The sequence below is a fragment of the Sphaeramia orbicularis genome, chromosome 15 (assembly GCF_902148855.1).
Source record: "Sphaeramia orbicularis chromosome 15, fSphaOr1.1, whole genome shotgun sequence".
NCBI lineage: Eukaryota > Metazoa > Chordata > Actinopteri > Kurtiformes > Apogonidae > Sphaeramia > Sphaeramia orbicularis.
The window spans coordinates 17,775,918-17,796,099 of NC_043971.1; the positions used below are offsets into that span (position 1 = coordinate 17,775,918).

The window sequence follows — 20,182 nt, forward strand, 5'->3', positions numbered from 1 at the left end:
TCCATTTAAATGGTATAAAAACACTACTTTAAACATTAGGTGGCAGTTCATGGTTACCTGTAAAATAGGACTTTTGAATTAATTGTTTGCAAAAACAAAGCATTGCACATGGATTTATTGACAACGGTCAGAAAGCCACAAGGTTAGAGAAGTTCTAAAGGACCTGGTTTGAGGAAGAATGAATCAAGCAGAGTATTTTATATTAAGTTTCATTTTGTGTCCTTTTCAGTTCTTGAACGTGCCCATGTTCCGCAATGTGACACTGAAGTGCCTGACAGAGATCGCTGGTGTAAGTGTTAGTCAGTATGAGGAGCAGTTCGTCACACTCTTCACCCTGACCATGTGTCAGCTCAAACAGGTGAGATGAACAGCAGTTATAAATCCAACCACACCACTGTGCATGTTGATGTCTGTTGATGTCTGACCTGATCTGTTTGTATCCAGATGCTGCCCCTGAACACCAACATACGGTTGGCCTATGCCAATGGGAAGGATGATGAGCAGAACTTCATCCAAAACCTCAGTCTGTTCCTCTGCACATTCCTCAAAGAGCACGGTCAGCTCATCGAGAAGAGACTAAACCTCAGAGAGACATTGATGGAGGTGAGAAATAATATGACAACTCATCAAAATCCAATGTTCTGTTTATTCAGGTGGTAGTTTACTTTACAAAAGCTTCACCAAGAAAGTTACAACAAATGAGGCTATGTTACACCAACATATATTCATTACGAAACCCAAACAAATGATGGTTCCACTTAACAAACTTCTTTTCCAGCTCCATTTAGTTTTTACACCAAACCTAGAATGAACAAAAACTTCAGTTTAAAATGTATTTGACTTGGACGTTATTGATTTTAACTTGTAAAATGGCTGCCTTTTCAAGACGGATTGAGCGCAGTAGTCAAGAAGAAAGATACAGACTGAACCTGAAAGTGTTTTGCTCTATTGAATTACTGTAATGGTACCAGTTCAACACAAAAAGAGCTGTTGGTTAACTTCATTGCAGCTGTTAGTATATACTTTAAAATTATTTCATATTTTTTTGTAGTTTGGATAAGTGAGCGCCTCTATTTTGAACTCAGATGTGATTTGCGTCTACTTTCTCAGATGAAAAATCTACACATTACTGATTTTGATATGTTTATTTTTTTCTAACTCAAACATACAATCATGCTTCTGTAATTTCACAGGCTGACACTCTAGCTCTACTAAACAGATTAGTTTGTAATTGTGCAATGGAACACTGCTGAATTTTAAAACTGGATGCACTCATTTTAAACCTAGGATTGCTAAATTCTGATTGGAATTAATATTAGATGAAAGCTTTTTTGCAATCCGGTCTGTTTACAAACAGAAACAGAAGGTGTCACTGCATGGATTTATCACTCTCTCGCTCTTCTTCAGGCTCTCCACTACATGCTGTTGGTGTCAGAGGTGGAAGAGACTGAGATCTTCAAAATCTGCCTGGAGTATTGGAACCACTTGGCTGCTGAACTCTACAGAGAGAGCCCATTCTCAACATCCACCTCCCCTCTACTCTCTGGCAACCAGCACTTTGACGTGCCGCCACGCAGACAGCTCTATCTGCCTGTGCTGTCCAAGGTACAGCACAGAAATGCTTCACCAAAATCTAGAACCCAAAATCTCTGTTATGGTTTAACAGTGCAGTGATTAAAATTAAGAATATGTTTTAGTTTCTAGGTAAATGTGTCAGGGCAGATTGATGATAAGGGCTGTTTTCAGTTTAAGGAGCCTATGAAGTATTATATCACAGACATGCTAGAATCAGCTGGCACCAGTTTAGCAACAGGTGGTTGCTAAACTGCTGCCACAAGAGTTGCTGGTTACATTGATACTGAAATTTAGCAGCTGGCAAAGCAACATAACAACAGATTAAGTTGTTTCTCTTGGTTAACCAACTAAAGGGTGTAATATGTTTGCATAGCCATAAAACAAACATCTCATTGTAGGGGATACTTTAATATTGATGTTCACATACGCTTTATGGTGATGTATGAGAGTGCAAGTGTGAGACCAGTAAGTTTGTTAATGTGTGAATGTGCTGACTGGCGTTTATATCTTGTGACAGGTGCGTCTACTGATGGTAAGTCGGATGGCCAAGCCAGAGGAGGTGTTGGTGGTGGAGAATGACCAGGGAGAGGTAGTCAGAGAGTTCATGAAGGACACCGATTCCATCAACCTCTACAAGAACATGAGAGAAACACTTGGTATGAATTGGAAATGAATGTGCACATCTATTGTAATCAGATGCATTTACCTGGACCCTTGTATTTCACTAACAATGAGGAAAAATAGCACAGTTGGAATAAACATGTAAGCTTTGATGGTTGAAAGTCTCGCAAAAAACATCTTGTCAAAGATGTGTGAAGCCAGAATTCACTGAACCATCGGCCAAATCAAAAACTACTGGGGAAGTTCGAGAAAGAAAAACTAATATTATTCATGTAAATACAGCAGTTGTCTTGAGAATGCTTTATTATTCATAATTTGACACTATTTTCAATGCTTATAATTTGTGCATCCATTCAGTAATGATTTTAATTGATAGCTGCGCTGCTTATATACACACACAGATCATACATGTCAAACAAAAAAACTGCTGCTGTATTCAATTATTGTTAGAAATTGTTAGAATATCAGGTAGCATGGTCCCTCTGTGGTTTCCACGGTCACCTCACAGCAGGAACATCCTGAGTTTAAATCTGCTAGCTGGCCAGGGTTGAGTCTGGAATTCACCCAATGTCTGCCATGGGTTTCCTGTAGGGGCTTTACTTCTCTTCAATAGCCCAGAGACCTGCAGGTTAGATGAATTGTTAACAGATAACTGGTGATCTCTCTGGGGTTTAACTACTGGGCTCAAACCCAACTCCCTAAGTAGTGAGCTGCTTATGCAATGGATAGATATACGCTTTAGTATTGGCTGCTGGTAATGATGGCTATTTCCAGTTTAATGATGTTGATCACTGCAGGGTCATTAGGTACTGTAACAGTGTTAAGAGGACATATTGATCAGTGTTAGCTACCATGTCCTCTGTCATGTGCCTTTTGTTAGTTTCATTTTTAGTCTCGCTGGCTAATACTACAGGTCAGGGATAGATAAGGTTTCCCTCCAGAGGACCAAACATTGTTGAATTGAAACATGAAATGCATGGTGTTGAATCATGAAAATGACACGACAGATAGCTTTACAGTAGGCTGTTTTTCACTTTGGAAAATCAACGTCCTTGTCTCTGAAAGGAACTTACTGTTGATAAATGCTGACATGAGCAATGTGTTTTAGAACTGTATGTGTCAGTGTGCTGCACTCTGAGGTTACAATGACAAGACTAACCCGCTTAAATGCACTTTCAACTTTTAAATGGACCTACATCTTGGCACATGTGAGACAAGGACCACTATATATGTGTGTCAGGGTACTTGCGCAGGTCTTGAAAGTCTTAAAAAGTATGAGATTTTGAAATGCTGCTTTCCAGACCTTGAAAAGTCTGGAATTTTGTGTTGAAGTCTTAATAAAGTATGGAAAAAGTTTCTTTCATAGTCAAATTTTAGAATATGTTCAAAGGCACATAAGCTTGTAAGGTAAGAAATACATGAGGAAACATAAAAAGTAGATATGATTTAACTAACTGGTTAGTACTGGAATGATTCTAGTGAAACTTGTTTGTATGATATCCATGCCATGGGGGTGGGGGGGCAGTTTTGAAAAAGTCTTGAATTTTAATTTGGATAAAGAGCAAGCACCCTGGTATGTTTTGTGTAATGAATATGGACAGCTTTTAAGAATTCACCATCAGAAACAGGCTTGCTCTCTTTTGTCAGCTGTGTGACAACATGTAGCTGGCTTGGATGGTCGACTGCTCTGTAGTTGGATGTTAATTTCATAGCCTGTTCTCATCTTTTTGGCAATGACAACTTTGTGGCATAGTAAGCCAAAAATCGGCACTTGGCCCACAATTTTCCCATGTGTGCTATAAATGAACTTTTGCACTTCTTTGTCCTACAGTGTACCTGACTCACTTGGACTATGCAGACACAGAACGTATAATGACAGAGAAGCTTCACAATCAGGTGAACGGCACTGAATGGTCCTGGAAGAACCTGAACACACTGTGCTGGGCCATCGGGTCCATCAGTGGAGCCATGCATGAGGAAGATGAGAAGAGGTTCCTGGTCACGGTCATCAAGGTACTATTAAATCCTGAACAGTCACAAGAGCACCAGTGGAAATAGTACCTAACACATACCTGTACGTATGTGAAAATAATCCTGAACTTAGATTGCGTATCTGCTTGTTTGTTTCAGGATCTGCTGGGTCTGTGTGAGCAGAAGAGGGGAAAGGACAACAAGGCCATCATTGCTTCCAACATCATGTACATTGTAGGACAGTATCCTCGCTTTCTCAGAGCCCACTGGAAGTTCCTCAAAACTGTAGTCAACAAGCTCTTTGAGTTTATGCACGGTAAGAAGTGGTTATTTATTTTGGGTTCTTCAGAGTAGAAATAAAATGTGAAATATCTGTGACGTCGACAACATTGTTCTATATTCAGATAATGATGTGGCTTGTGATAATTAAACTGACCCTGCAGTTGCCACAAAATTTACACTGCTTAGTCAGAGGTAAGTTAATGGCTAGCTGATTGGAAAAAGCATTAGACTGCATTGCCCATGTGTCTTTGCTCCATTTGATAGGTCAAATGTTTGCATGCAAGTGTGAACAACATGGGAAAAAAAAAAAGAAGTAGAACTGATGATTTTCTGTCAATCTTATAATTTTTTCTTCCTTTCCTCTTTCTGTCTTTCTTTGCCCCAGAAGAAATAACTCTTGTGAATGATAGCACCATACTAAATCAAAATATGTGTGTCATTCAAACCTCTGTGCTGAGGTTTCTGACATGCGTCAGTGTCATTTTGGCAGCAGCGATGCTGTTTTTATGACTTGTTAGTTTTAATGAGGAGGTATCATTGGAGAGTATTAGATAGAGCAGCACAAATGTCACCCCAGGAAGTTTCACGTCCTTGTATTCAGATGTCTTTCTGTTTTGAGATGATGTGCGTTTGATCATCCATGTGCCCTCTTAACCTTCAGAAACCCATGATGGTGTCCAGGACATGGCATGTGACACTTTCATCAAGATTGCCCAGAAGTGCCGGCGCCACTTCATCCAGGTTCAGGTGGGAGAAGTGATGCCCTTCATCGATGAGATCCTCAACAACATTAACACCATCATCTGTGACCTCCAACCACAGCAGGTCAGCCAACAAAGACTTAAAGAAAACTTCATGTTTCACATATGAATGCAGGGAGATTTTTTTTCCAGAATTCTATTAGTCTGCACATTTGCTTTTATCAAGTATGAATGCTGACATGTTTTTCTGCTTGTATCCAGGTGCACACATTCTATGAGGCAGTAGGTTATATGATCGGAGCCCAGACAGACCAGGCTGTTCAGGAGCACCTGATAGAGAAATATATGCTGTTACCCAATCAGGTGTGGGACAGCATCATCCAGCAGGCCACCAAGGTAAGACTCCTTGTAGATTAATACAGACTTCACTTGTGTATTAGTCTTCTCCTAAAGATACAAAGTAGTACTTGAAATGACATAACATTGCAACTATGATATGGTTTCATGCGCTTATTTTTGCTGGATTAATCTGTACTTGACAGAAAGGACATATTAATACAAAAAGAGGTGTCGCAATGTACTAATACAGTACATATTCAAGTTAGTGCTTTATACTGAAATATTTTTAAGAAGAAGATATGCAATACGTTTGTGAATGTACTAATGCAGTAATATGTATTTAAAAGAACAATGTTTGAATGGTTTTTCTGCTTCATCCCTTCTGCTGCTTCTTTTGTGGCCACATCAGAATGTTGACATCTTGAAGGACCCAGAGACTGTAAAACAGCTGGGCAGCATCCTCAAGACCAATGTCAGAGCCTGTAAAGCTGTGGGGCATCCCTTTGTCATCCAGCTGGGACGGATTTACCTTGACATGCTCAATGTCTACAAGTGCCTCAGCGAGAATATTTCTGCTGCCATTCAGACAAACGGTAAGGCCAGTGTGTTGATGGTCAGGTTTGTAACTTTATCCTGATTTGAGATGTTTAATATTACACAGAATCCAAAGTTTGTCCCATTTTGGAATCAATAAGAATCAGGATACCCAACCCTGTGCGCCAGGTTAGAGGGACTTGTACAATTTACAGAATTATTTCCTCTAGGCTCTCTTAAATATCAGTATTTAGTTTAGTTTATTTATCTCAAACTTTGAAGAAAAAAACCCCAAAACAAAACAATAAAAGCAAGAAACATATGCACCCATCAACGGTCATTAATCCCAAAAAAGTAATGAAATACAATAATATATTGTAACTTAAATATCCCCATACGGAATCAATATTTTCTTATTTCAAAAGCTGAAGTAAAATTAGGACTTTGAGAATTTTGATGAAATCAATCAATGAAATCAGTGGCAATAACCAGCTAAAAACAAGGATGAGGATTGGGTTCATACTCAGTAAAGCCAATAACAATTAAAAAATGTTGTGACATGCTTTGATTCTGAAGTTTAATCAAGACATCCCAATGATTGATATCACATGACACACCTAACAGCTTTTAGGATCATTATTTAAGTGACTGATTGCGTATGTCATCAGCTGGACAAGGATGCTTGGATGGTAGCGTGAGCAGCTGATATAAGCTGTCTTTGTATGTATGAATTATAGAAATAGTGGCTTTGGAATCAAGACATTTTGTTCACCTCATTTCATCTATGCTGTTTGCAGGATGACTGTTGAAATGTATTTATTTTATTTCCATTTGGCCAGCTTGTCTGTTTTTTCATGTACTTTCAATATTTGGTGACTCGCCTCTGTGCTTGTCTGTATCTAAATGGAAACAGAGGTGCCATAAACAGTACACCGAAGATGTTTTATTCTTTGGGTTAAAAAATTGTGAACTGTGTTCCAGTCTAGAGATGCGAATAATTATTTAACTTTATATTTGTGTTTTTCAAAGTTAGAAGACAGTATTTAAAATCAGTACTGAGGTTGTTTTATGTATGAAAGAATAAGACCAATCTGTTCTACATAGTGAAGCATATTTCCTGTTAATTAAACACTGTTTGGGAATTAGAATCAGAACTGAGGATATTAGATTGATGCATCCCTCAACTCATGTTCATTAGCTTGAATGTAGTATATGTTACTTGAATAGGCTACAAAAGAATACATTTTTCTCTATAAACATCAAAATTGCAATTCAATTCTAACACTCAGTTTTATGGTATTCTCTTAAACTTCACATATTGGCCCATATTTTGCACATTGCTCTAGCTGTACTTTTTTTGGCAGGTGTTTGGCAGTTGGCTCACTAAAATATGCAGCTAATCAATGTTTATCTGATGTCCAGATGTTCAGTTATTTAAGGAACAGGAGGTGCAGGATGGTGAAGGTGATGTTGTGTTTTAGGGGAAGTCTAAAAAATCTTAACTATACCTAAGTTTTATGGGAATAGTGAAGTTTAATGACCTTATGTTTATTCAAAGATATATTTTGTCATTTCCCACCCTAATATGTGTTGTCATTTTGTTGCAGGTGAGATGGTGACAAAACAGCCCTTAATCCGAAGCATGCGAACAGTGAAACGCGAAACACTGAAACTGATCTCTGGTTGGGTCAGCCGGTCGAATGATCCGCAGATGGTGAGAAATAGTTCTGAAATGTAATGAAATGAAGTACTTCACTGTTAAAGGATAGCACACCTGGTTTTGAAACTGATCTTTTTGTAGTTAGTCGTACACATTTTATGCTGTAAATGCATATTAACAGATTGAAACACTGTATTAGAATGTAATGTATGAGCAACAGTAATGATGTAGTTTTACTGATGTGTTCTTAAGTGAAACAGCCAGCAGTTGAAATGATGTCAAGCCAATCCAGCTGGTATTTTTAGATCAAACCCACAAAGATGTCATTTTCTGTGGTAGATTGAGTTCTATTATTAATATTCATGGTGTGTCTGTACACTTGCAGACTGATCATCTCTTAGAGAGTCTTCAGATGTGCACAAGTCTTAGAGTGCCGTGTTAATGCGTTTCTCCGTCATTCCTGTTGTTTTCCAGGTTGGCGAGAACTTTGTTCCTCCACTGCTGGACGCTGTCCTTATTGACTACCAGCGCAACGTCCCCGCAGCCCGCGAGCCCGAGGTCCTCAGTACCATGGCAACCATCGTAAACAAGTTAGGAGGGCACATCACCAGTGAGATACCGCAGATCTTTGATGCCGTCTTCGAATGCACGCTTAACATGATCAACAAGGTGAGGCGCATTCAGAGTGAACACAAGTAATTGGCTGATCATTATTTCAGCTTTCAACACAACTAAGTGATTCCATCTGGTTCTTCGAATTAAGATATAATTGGTGCATTTCCATTCAGATGTTTTCATTTAAAATATACCTCAAATTATTGCAAAAAAAGTTGCTTGGAATAGATAGGAAAATTAAAACTGAATAATTTAAATATAGATAAATATGGAGATGTACAGTTGTGGAAAAAATTATTAGACTACCCTTGTTTTCTTCAATTTCTTGTTCATTTTAATGCCTGGTACAACTGAAGGTACATTTGTTTGGACAAATATAATGATAGCAACAAAAATAGCTCATAAGAGTTTAATTTAAGAGCTGATACTAGCCATTTTCCATGGTTTTCTTAATAATAACCAAAATATCTTACGTTCCTACATCAATAGCCATGGCATTGTACTGCCAAAAACGGTGCTTTTAGGCATTCCATGTTTTCTTTTCTGTCTGTTTTAGTCACATGATACACACAAGAGTTAGTACTTTATTGCATAACCATTGTTTTTGATGACTTTTGATGGTCTAATAATTTTTTCCATGACTGTATGTAACAAATTATAATGCGTGTGTGGACTGATAAGACTGCAAATGCCATATCTGATGGAAACACTAAAGAAGCACCACCGTGTACATATAAGAGCTGCAGAAACAAATGTTGCAAAAAGACTGATAAACACGAAAGTTTTAAACATCAATATAGCACCCAGACAGCTTTGTGGTTTTGTCAGGGTATGTCTCTGCTCTGTCAGCTCCTCAATCTGCAGATCAGTAAGCGTATTACTGTGTGAAATATTATATATAATGAGTAAAGTTTTAGACCATGAAGAACCAACAATGATTAAGAACCAGCTCTTTAATCTTCTCATAACAGTATTCAGTGGAAACATACATTAAGTTGCATCTTCTGTTGCTGTTTTTCAATACAAAATTGTGGTGTACATCTGCAGCTCATTTACTGTTAGCAGCTGCGGTGAGTGACTATTATTCATTTAACATCTTTACGGCCTCATTTGCAATTTTACCAACAGTTTGAGTCCTTAAGAAGCTCTGACATTTGCATTAGCAGGGTTTATTTGCACACGATAAGCTGTATTTGACATGTGAAGTCATTAGTTTACCACAGTGTAGTTGTAGATTGATGGTTGTGGTGCACTTCAGTGTGACATGTGACTGTCAGTAGAATAATCAGATGGACAGATAAGATGTAAGCAGTGGCTGTTGGTTACACACTGAACTGTTCAGATACTGATAATTTTACTACAATACCGGTTCCCAAACTGTTGACTGAACACGTTCAATCTGCAGATGAGTCATCAGAGTAAAGAATCATTTGGATTATGTCACTTCAGCTCTGGGAATTGTAATGGAATAAAAGATAAATTATGAAAATCACCAGCTTTCATAATACAGTTGCATTTGACTGAAACGTATTTGTATTGATGTACAAAGTTATGAGACAGACTAGTCCGAGCCTGCAGCTTACTGACGAGTTCCCATGCCTCTTTTTGTTATGCTGTACTTTAGCTTTTACCAATCAGTGTTTAACAGCCTGCCATTTGTGTTTCCCATCCAGAACTTTGAGGAGTATCCAGAGCACAGGACCCACTTCTTCTACTTGCTCCAAGCTGTAAACTCCCACTGCTTCCCAGCATTCCTCGCCATCCCCCCTGCCCAGTTCAAACTGGTGCTGGACTCTATCATCTGGGCCTTCAAACACACCATGAGGAATGTGGCTGACACTGGTGAGTCTGCTGGGACACACACACACACACACACACACACACACACACACCTATTTCACAGCATTTTTACTTCATATTGAGCAATAGTGCCCAAAGCATGGATGAGGTGATGTGTCTTATCTTGTCACGAGAAGAATGAAGTATGTTTTTTCAAACACTCTGGAGAGATCATTGTGCCAAAATCTGAAGATACCAATGTTTCTTTTTTATGTATTGCTGCACATTATACGTAATTTATTTATTGATTACTGCTGGAGCTGCTTGAGAGCTTTATAAAATACTACATTACAAGACTCAGGACATATAATTTGTCTGAGAAGATTTAGAGACATGGCAATTTCTTTCCAAGGAGCATGAGAAAGATGAAAAGAGATGCTTTCAACACATCACATTTCTCCCCCTCACATTCATCCTTTCTGGAAATTCTACAGGACCTTTTTGGTTCTCTCTACAAACTTTGCCCATTTTTGGTTTCCTTTACAGGGTTTCTGCGTTTCATTAAAAAGCATTAAAAGTCATTAAATAGATTTTGTGAAAATTAAGGCCTTAAATGGCATTAAATTTGATGTCCAGAGGCATTAAAAAGTTAAATACACTTAATGGGGAAAAAAACATTATTATTCACAATTTATTTTGATTATATAAACGTCTAATAATTTTGATGGAAAGTATAGTGTGATGATTGACAGGCGGAACCCTTTAATTGGCTATTGTTTACGGCCAGTGCACAAAGTCACAACACCAGATGCTTGGAATGCAGCGTGCTCATGCCGTAGCGAAAGAGCGGAGGGAATATTAGCAAATGTTCGAAAAATGGGAAAATGCAAGTTTCAGCAGAACTGGTTGGAGGAGGAACTATTTAGAACCTGGTTAAAGCCTGTCAACAGTAAACCGTTGTGAAAAAAAAAATATATATATATATATACATACACACACACACACACACAGTATCTGCAGTTGGACATGGGCATTAAATTTGTCTAAAGTGGCATTTAAAAGGGCATTAAAAAGCATTAAATTAGATTTGCGGATACCTGCAGAAACCCTGTTTTATCTTGTCTCTGAGTGGAGTTGATATAAAGACTGTCAATACATTCTCTCCTTCAAAATAAGAGCGCATACTGTTAAAGCTGCAGATTAAGATCTTACAAAATGTGCTCATTATCACTAGTCACAAAATGTTTTATTAAATTCATACAGAATTATACAAGTAAACATAATAGAGAGAGAGAGACCAGTATGGAGCTGTGTAATGTCACACTGTAATCATGCTCCCTTCATTTTAAACATCATGTATTAAAGTAAAGCAGAAATGCTGCACAATAAAGGATTCAAATGCTTTCTTAAGATGGAGACAAATCTGTTTAAACTGGTGTGTGTTTACACTCGTCCAGGTTTGCAGATTCTCTACACGATGCTGCAGAACGTGGCCCAGGAGGAAGCAGCAGCTCAGAGTTTCTATCAGACCTATTTCTGTGATATCCTGCAACACATCTTCTCTGTGGTCACAGACACATCGCACACTGCTGGTGAGTTGATTCAGATATGCACTGAAGTGATGCCCATTGAAAGGAGATGTCTTCAAAATAAACGCTCTGATCCATAGGATGTGGGGGTTAGTTTGTTGTTCACAGGCATCTATATTTGAATTCACTAATGTAACAAGAACAGACTTCATAGAGTGCAGACATCCAACAGGGCCAATACTCCACTCTTCTTCTTCTTTTATGAAACCTAAATTTATGACCTCTGTTTTCCTCCTTTTTGCCGTATCATGACACCAGTTAGTTACCATGGTAACACCGGTCTTATTCCTAAAGGTCTTAACACACCAGAGGTGTTTTTACAATGTGATTCATTTGCATGTCGAGGTATTTCTTAATGTTTTTTGTCATGAGTACATTCATACAGGATGCACGTATTACATGGCAAGGATATAATCTTTTTTTAGAAAAACAGGGTCAGTTTTTCTTTTCATTTGCACTACGTTACATCACCTGTTGGTTTGTGTCTGCCTTGTTTAGTGTGAAAAGTGATAATGAGGAGGTTCTCCAATATGAACTTCATATTAATCACATCCAGTTTGCACTATATGTATATGGGTCCGATCAAGCAGTAACACATGGACACATTTCGTGTTCAGCAGTCACTGTCACGTAAGCAGAGTAACTTATATGCATGTGTTATCCATATTTGAGTAGGTATTTATAAGCACTAACATTATGTATGACAAAATTTGGGGAGATAAAATTTTTAGGTGGAAAATATGAAATTACTGTTCGGTAACACATGAACTTGAAACGGACATCAATTTTTTAAGCTTTACGCAAACATTCAAAACATGCAGTTCTCGACAGAAATTGATATGAAGTAGGACAAAACCTTTTAGATATTATGTTCAACTATGCTGAAAATAACTTCTGAAGGAAAGTATTGAAAAGTCTTTGTTTTATTGACATGAGAATGTGGTAACATGTGGACAGGCTGCCATAGTAACACGTGGACAACTCTCTACCAATTTATGCATCACCCAAAATGTTGACTTATTTTTTAGAACAACAAGCTAGATGTAATCACAATGCTTTATTTAAGGTATATAATACTAACACAGTGTTATTTACAACTTGTGGTGGTCCATACTGATATAGGTAAATTACAAATAAAGAGTCATTTCTCTGTAACAGTTCACCAATAGTCTTAAATGTGACAGATTGAATACATTTTCAGATTTTTTAGACATAATTTTTAGCGTAAAATTTGAGCTATATTTTAATGTCTGAGGCATGGCTATGGTGTAAAAAGTACAATCAATAAAATCGGTTGCAACTTCTTCTACAAGTGGTATTATAAAAAGGATAACAGTTCCATAAAATAGATCTTTATCTAAAAAATAGGCCCACTTGATAAATGATGTGTGCAAATGTACTTTTTCATGTTGATGTTCGCTTTCGCCTGATCAGACCCATATATAAACACTGCATATAGACCTGAAGGAACAGAAGACACTGGCTCAACATGCTGTCAAATCCATTATTATTTCTGAAGAATGAGCCAGTGTGAATCTATTCAGAGCTCTTTATTGAACACAAATATGAATAGATTTGATGTCAAATATTTGTGTTGTTGCTTTGTTCACAGTACACAGGAGTGCTCCATTGCATTTTCATTTTTGTGTTGTTTATTTGTCACTTCACCCATGTGCGAAAGACTTAATTAACCTGCAGGTAAACCAGTCTCCAATATTACAAAAACTATATGTCAACCTCTTTTTATATAGTAGGTCTCCTCCTACTTAAAACAAACTGTTAGAATTCATTTTTAAATTTCTGTGTATGAGTGGCCAAAAAGGCTGAAAGTGCTCATTTGGGCCGACATGTCAGACAGCACTTTCCACCTCATTGACAAAACACCAATTAAGGGACCATCTTTGTTAAAATGTTGTTCATTTTTCCATTAGGGTTCACACAGTCACTGCCAAGGAGCATTGAAGCTGTTCCAACACCTCAGATAACATATTTTATATTGGTTTGTCCTCTAATATGTACATGGGTGCTTCTATGAAACTGGTCCCTGAAAACAGGACATGGGGGCTAAAAATTCAAACAAGATGTAGACTAATGTTATGGAGCAAGTTTGGAAGCACTTTGGGTCTATTTTAAAAATAAATATTTACTGAGATAAAAGAGAAACTATTTTCCAGATAAAATGCATTTTTATATTAGTTTTGTACAAAAATCTTTGTGTAACACAGTAAAAAGGACACAAATTACGTGCTGCTATTTTTTCAAATATCCTTTTATTCTCTCACAGGTACATTTTGGGAATCAAATTAATTATGCAAGGCAGAGTGTTTCACAAAAATGACTGCTGTTGCAAATTTATTTGTGTTTAACTGGGCAGGTTCTGCATATAACGCAAGTGAACACAATGGGTTACACATGAAACCTGGAATGAGACTGCAGATTCATGAAAAACCCACATGTCTGGATTAGAAAAACCACTAGGATCATCAAATTTAACACAGTGTCTTTATTTATAGCGATATATAAGGCCATTTCAAGCCATGTTTTCAAGATAAAATGCACTGACACCTAGGTAGCTTTTCCTGTCCTATTTTTGGCCCCAATATTTTATTAAAAATTCATTAATTTTGGGATGGCTCACAGCAAGAGTATAATTTTTTTGCATTTATCTGAGGTCATCATTAGGCACATTGTGGGGAGAAATGTGTCTAAATTTGTCTTTTATTATAGGGTCTAAAAAAGTTGGCAAAGTGCCAGGTACCAAAATGAACCCAGTTTCATAGAGGCACCCACATCTGCCTCCCTGTAACCCACACATTTGGATGTAAAATAAATGTTTGTGTGTTACTGTGTTTTCTGCAGGCCTGACGATGCATGCATCCATCTTGGCCTACATGTTCAACCTGGTGGAGGAGGGAAAGATCACCACAGCACTGAACCCTGCCAGCCCCGCCAACAACCAGGTCTTCATCCAGGAGTACGTGGCCAACCTGCTGAAGACCGCCTTCCCCCACCTACAAGAGTGAGTAGGAACAAACACACATTTACTCTGCTGCAGCGCATTACGCATCACAGGGTCCCCGTGGTCACGAAGAACCTGGAAAAGTCCCGAAATTGGGTAAAACTGAAATCTTGGAGAAGTAACGGGATCTAATTTATTGTCTGTTAATATTCAAAAAACTTGAGAGAGGGAGAAAGTCATAATTAGAAAAAACACACTGAACTGAAGAAAACAGAAAGCGTGAAAAACATTCTCTCAGCCTTACGCCAAACAACTCAGAATAACTGGAAAAACAGGTGAAATATGCTATTTGATTAGTTATGTCACATCTCAGACAAAAGAGCACTTCTTATTAAAAGTTTTTGGATTTAAGGAAAATATTTTTCTGTTATTTCTTTCTGCTCTTTTTCTGTTAAATGTACTGTCAGACTTTGCTTCAGGGCTTCTGGACGTACTTAAAGTGTAAAATCCGCCAATATTTCAACCAGTGAATCAATTTACGCCTTGAAATGTCTGATTATGACAGGGCTCAAAAAGTGGATTGGATTATTTTATTACTGTTTTTATAAAGTAGAATTACCTCCAGTCTTTTTAATAAAATTTTTTTTAGGCATAAAGGTGTAAAATATAATCAGTAAATAATATCACAAAAGCCAAAACATTACAATGAGCTTTGGTAGAGACTGTGCAGATATGACATGAAATGCTGGGGGAAAATAAATAATTAAATAAATTGTGTTTAAGTATTTCTGGAGCTCCACATCCAAGCATTTTCTCTACAATTATAAGACTTGGATGCTCCTCCCAAGGCATTCTAGGAAGCAACTGCATCAAAACTAACTTGACTTTTTAACAGACATTTGTATTGAAGTCTTTTGTGTGTTAATTATCTGATCTAGCGTCTTCCTTTTTTTAAAAAAATATACATTTGATAAGAATAGTCCATAGTTTTGTGTTTATATTGTAAAATGTTTGTTAAGGCGGGACACTCAAACTTACTAGCTGTCAGCTGAACTCTTTTACAAACTAGAGGAAAAATCTATAATGTTAACAACAGTGAAACCCAGAGGAAATTATGATATCGCTTGCACTTTTTTTTTTTTTTTGACAGTATGGATTTACATATAATAAAACAGTAATAAAACTAGAAAAGCACTTGGAGAGTGCAGACCTCCGCCAAGGCAGATCAGTGCGCCCCCCCCTCCACCAAAATGTAATCATTTGTTCCTTGTGCCAGTATCAACATTTCCTGAAATTTTCATCCAAATCTGTCCGTAACTTTTTGAGTTATCTTGCACACGGACAGACAGACAAACCAACACCAGCAAAAACATAACCTCCAAAGGTCTTAAAATGTCACCGTAAATATTTAAAACCAGTAGAAACCCTGGGTTATACAAATTTCCCATAAATGACTGAATTGTTATTGGAATTCTAGCACTGATCCCTGAAGTGTTCTAATTCTGTGTGCGGGAACCCTGATTATGCATTATTGTCTTTGTTTTCCTTTTCTAACCTGCTGTGTTTGGTTCTGTTTCAGCGCTCAGGTGAAGGTGTTTGTGACCGGCTTGTTCAGCTTAAACCAGGACATTCCTGCCTTCAAGGAGCACCTTAGGGACTTCCTGGTCCAGATAAAGGTGAGGACTTAATGAAGATAACTTAATGGACTATATTTGACCTGTCCAGAGGTGGCATTAGAGTACACCTTCCTGCTTTCGGTGTTTGGTTTCTTTATTTGCTCATAAGCTGAACCAAATTCAGCGCGGGGGGTTCATGGGCAGCCCTGCATACCTCCGGCTTTTCTGTCTGTTGTTTCTGGCCTCGTCTCTTCTCACAGAGGTTATCAGTGACTACATAGCTCCCCACTTAGCTGTTGTTTCCATAAATAACATTTTCCTACATGGCCAGGTTGTCCTTTTAAGTCTATGGAACTGTTGTGGCTGCTGTGCCAGCGTATTGTTGGAAATTAAAAAAAAAAAAAAAAAAAAAAACCTGTATCACAGTGGCACAAATGACAAGTATAGTTGACATACGCCAGCTTCTGAGAAGTTCTGCTCATGAGTTTGGCTGCAGTAATTGTTTTCAGATGTATTTCATCTGTCAGACCCAGTTTATTCTGCAGGGTAATAATTACTAATCATCGGTGATCCATCACAGAACACAGTGTTCCTCATCATGAGCTCATGTTCTTGATTGTTATCTCTGAAATACACTAACATGCAGGCACACTGAAATATTGGATGGTTTCCAAATTTGACATTATGTACTCCATGTATCATTATAATGGTGTAAAATGATGATTAATACCTAAGTTTATTGGCTCATCAAGTGCTAATTAATGGCAGTAACTTCATAATAGAATGGTAAAAATGATTATTCTAAAAGGATCATAATCACAATATAATGGCAGAAGGTACAACATCAGGTCCATTGTGTGAAATTTTCTATTCAATGACACCTTAGACAACTTGAAAGTGATATAATATCATATAATCAAGCAAATAGATCACAAATTAAAATGTTGCCAGTAGTCAGCATATGAGCTTTTACACACACTAAGCGTTTTTTAACGTATTGGAGCTTAAATCTGTACAAAGCCACTAAATGGTTCTTAAATCCCCAGTGTTCCGTCTGTGCGTCCATCAGCCTCTGACCACACTGTGTCCACTGTCCTCTGTCCTTCCAGGAGTTTGCAGGTGAAGACACCTCAGACTTGTTCCTGGAGGAGAGGGAGGCGTCGCTCCGTCAGGCCCAGGAGGAGAAACACAAGATCCAGATGTCGGTCCCAGGAATCCTGAACCCCCATGAGATCCCAGAGGAGATGTGTGACTGAGCTGCTCCTCCTCCAAACTGTACAGTACTCCAAGCTCCAAACAAACAAGCAAATAAACCCTAACCACAGCAAACACAACAAAACCCAAGAGAGGCACATGAGTGTGATGAGAGGCTCCGCCCACTCGGCAGGGTGGGCCGTCCCATCGGATGTTTGTTGACCAAAACAATGCCAATAATATGTAAATGATTACCGCGTCACCCTGTGGCCCTTTTTACATAATATGCGTTTTCTATGGAGACTTTTTGTGTAATATCTTTCCAGAACTGTTAATCTGAGCTTATGTTTGTCGGTCTCTGGCCCAACCCAAACCTGCATGATGAGGTTGTAACAATTAGGACAAGTTAACCATCTTGTTTTTGTTTTGTTCCCTCCATTGTTTGCCCTTTTTTTCCCATATACTTGTTTATATATAAATATATTATATATAGAGTCTGAGCAGGGTTTTTTGTGAAAAACGGCCTATGTGTCAAGTCAGCATAGTGGCTTCTAGACCTTTGATGTGACAGACGGTAAGCGGCGAGGTCTTTTAGAGGCATATGCACCACTTGTTTGGTGCCCCACGGCATTGTGGGAGAATGTGAATCTAACGGATTATGAATGAAGGCTTCTGAGGGATGCTGCTCACGTATCAGCATCTGATGCTCATAAGTTGCGCTTCACCTAAAAAGTGTCTGGAGATTTTTAGGGAAAGCAAAACCGAATATGTGCATATCATCCCAATTGTATAGCATCTTTAATACCATGGGAACATTTTTTTCCTTTTATTCTATTGTTTCTTTTTGTTGTGGGTGTGTGCGCGTGTGTGCTGTCGCTCAGTCGACATCAGTGTTTTGTTTTCCTCTAAGAGGATTGTTGCTCATTTGTGAGCCTTCATTAATGGGACGTTTCGAGGAAGTGGCGGAAGTATTTATGGGTTCTTGGTTGGTTGCATCTTTTTAACAACTCCTGTTTAACTCAGATGGCTTTCAAGGTTATGAATTGTACTAATTTAGATTGTTTACCATGCAGTAGTGCTTCAAAGACACTACCTTTAGAGCAAAATGAAAATAAAACTGGGTTTACATTTAATTTTGTATTTTTGCATTTTTCATTTGTACCTGTTTGAGTTCTGTCCAAATAAACGAAAGGCTTTTTGTCCAGCGAGCGAATGAATTGCAACGAGTTTAATTAGGAAAATGTATAAATCCAAATAAGTACCCGATCTATAATGGCAGATTTCCCTTCTCAAGGTGTTACATTTGTTGTGAACTTTTTGAACTGATTAAAGTTGAGAATTTTATAACCCTGCCTTTGCTCCGATGTCTTTATTCCACAAGTCACATGCCAAATTGCTAGCTAGCTAGTGAAATGCTTAATAGCTATTGTATTGAATGCTTTCATTTGTATATTTTATATTTATTTCTAAATGTATAATTGGATGCTAAAGACACTAAACATCTGTTCAATAGATTAAATGATCTGAATTGACCTGAAATATAAAGTAACTGTAGAATCAAGTCTGTATCAGGAATCATGTTGATAAACAGTGCTGTGTCATTGTAGTTTTCTTAAGATATGGAGTTATTTAGTTTAGTCCTGGGAACAAAACAGTGGTGTTTAATGGAACATTCTCTTATTTAACATAAAACTAGATGTTTCTTTACTGTCTTTACCGCAGACGGTCTTTCTTGACTTGTAAATGTATCTTCTATGTTGACTAACGTCGTGTGTAAATGGTGACACAGTTCAAACAGTATTAACTTACTCATCTTTTTCCATTCCACTGTACATACTTCATCTGCAGTTATCTCCCATGGTGCACAGCGGAGGAGACAGGATTTTGTTTTCTGTTGGATCCATTTGGACATAACATTTGTGTCCTGTTGGAGGGTCATTACATTATAACAATCCAGTTTTTCCCTGTGCGTCTATTTTACTTCATCATCATGGGTCGTGTAAAATGAGGCTAACGTTGCTAATGGATTCATCATCTCGTCGCCTGCAGTAATAAAGTGACGTCCTATTACTGTTTTCACTGAAATTAAGAGCGTTTCTCTGCACCCAAAAATGAGCTAATTAATTTTGCAGCTGAAAAAGACCAACCGCAAAAATTGCATCAAACACCAAATTGTGCAGAAAGTCACAAAATCACATCTAATGAGGATGCAATAATGGCACATTTCAGACAAAACTATGAATATTGTAGAAGCTTTGTGGGATCATTTGGACAGGAAATAATAACAGACCATGAAGCCTCTGGGACATTCGGATGACATGTAATATAACACAAGATTATTTAAAGGGGTCATGTTTTGCTATACCCACTTTTATTAGTCTTTGGTTCATTTATTTGTGTATTTGGACCCTAATAGTTCAAAAAGTTTGAATTTGAACCCTCCAGGTGCTGCAAAGCTATCTTTATATTCATTTTGACAAGAATTGGGTGGATTTCTACAACCCGTTTTAATTTCTTCTTCATTTGTTACGTCTATAACTAGTTATATCATGACATTTGCACTTCTGACGAACATTTCTCCGAGTACGACGTAAATGTTTGTCAGCAGCAGTGGTTCTAGTAAAAACTGAAAATATGTCCAAACTTTGAGCTGATTACCTAAAATGTTCAGTTGTTGATTGTATTAACGAACACAAGTGGCTGAACGGGACAGAGCAGCACAGTCACCAACCTGGAGGGGGTGGGGC

The 20,182-nt window shown here is 37.9% G+C and overlaps 1 protein-coding gene across 3 annotated transcripts in view; it reads left to right on the forward strand.

Moving 5' to 3' along the window:
* xpo1b (exportin 1 (CRM1 homolog, yeast) b) overlaps positions 1-18,787 on the forward strand; it is a 37,773-nt gene extending 18,986 nt beyond the window's left edge. For 2 of the 3 annotated variants that reach the window (XM_030155775.1, XM_030155776.1), the window contains 16 exons: positions 230-358; positions 445-603; positions 1,408-1,605; positions 2,093-2,231; positions 4,028-4,209; positions 4,327-4,483; positions 5,111-5,274; positions 5,412-5,546; positions 5,899-6,082; positions 7,631-7,737; positions 8,158-8,352; positions 9,972-10,140; positions 11,535-11,669; positions 14,526-14,685; positions 16,205-16,301; positions 17,351-18,787. In XM_030155775.1, coding sequence (XP_030011635.1) covers positions 230-358; positions 445-603; positions 1,408-1,605; positions 2,093-2,231; positions 4,028-4,209; positions 4,327-4,483; positions 5,111-5,274; positions 5,412-5,546; positions 5,899-6,082; positions 7,631-7,737; positions 8,158-8,352; positions 9,972-10,140; positions 11,535-11,669; positions 14,526-14,685; positions 16,205-16,301; positions 17,351-17,497 — 2,457 coding nt within the window. In that variant the 3' untranslated portion in view covers positions 17,498-18,787. The remainder of the gene's footprint in view (positions 1-229; positions 359-444; positions 604-1,407; positions 1,606-2,092; positions 2,232-4,027; positions 4,210-4,326; positions 4,484-5,110; positions 5,275-5,411; positions 5,547-5,898; positions 6,083-7,630; positions 7,738-8,157; positions 8,353-9,971; positions 10,141-11,534; positions 11,670-14,525; positions 14,686-16,204; positions 16,302-17,350) is intronic. The other variant, XM_030155774.1, reaches the window with a different exon arrangement.
* The last annotated feature ends 1,395 nt before the right edge of the window (positions 18,788-20,182 follow it).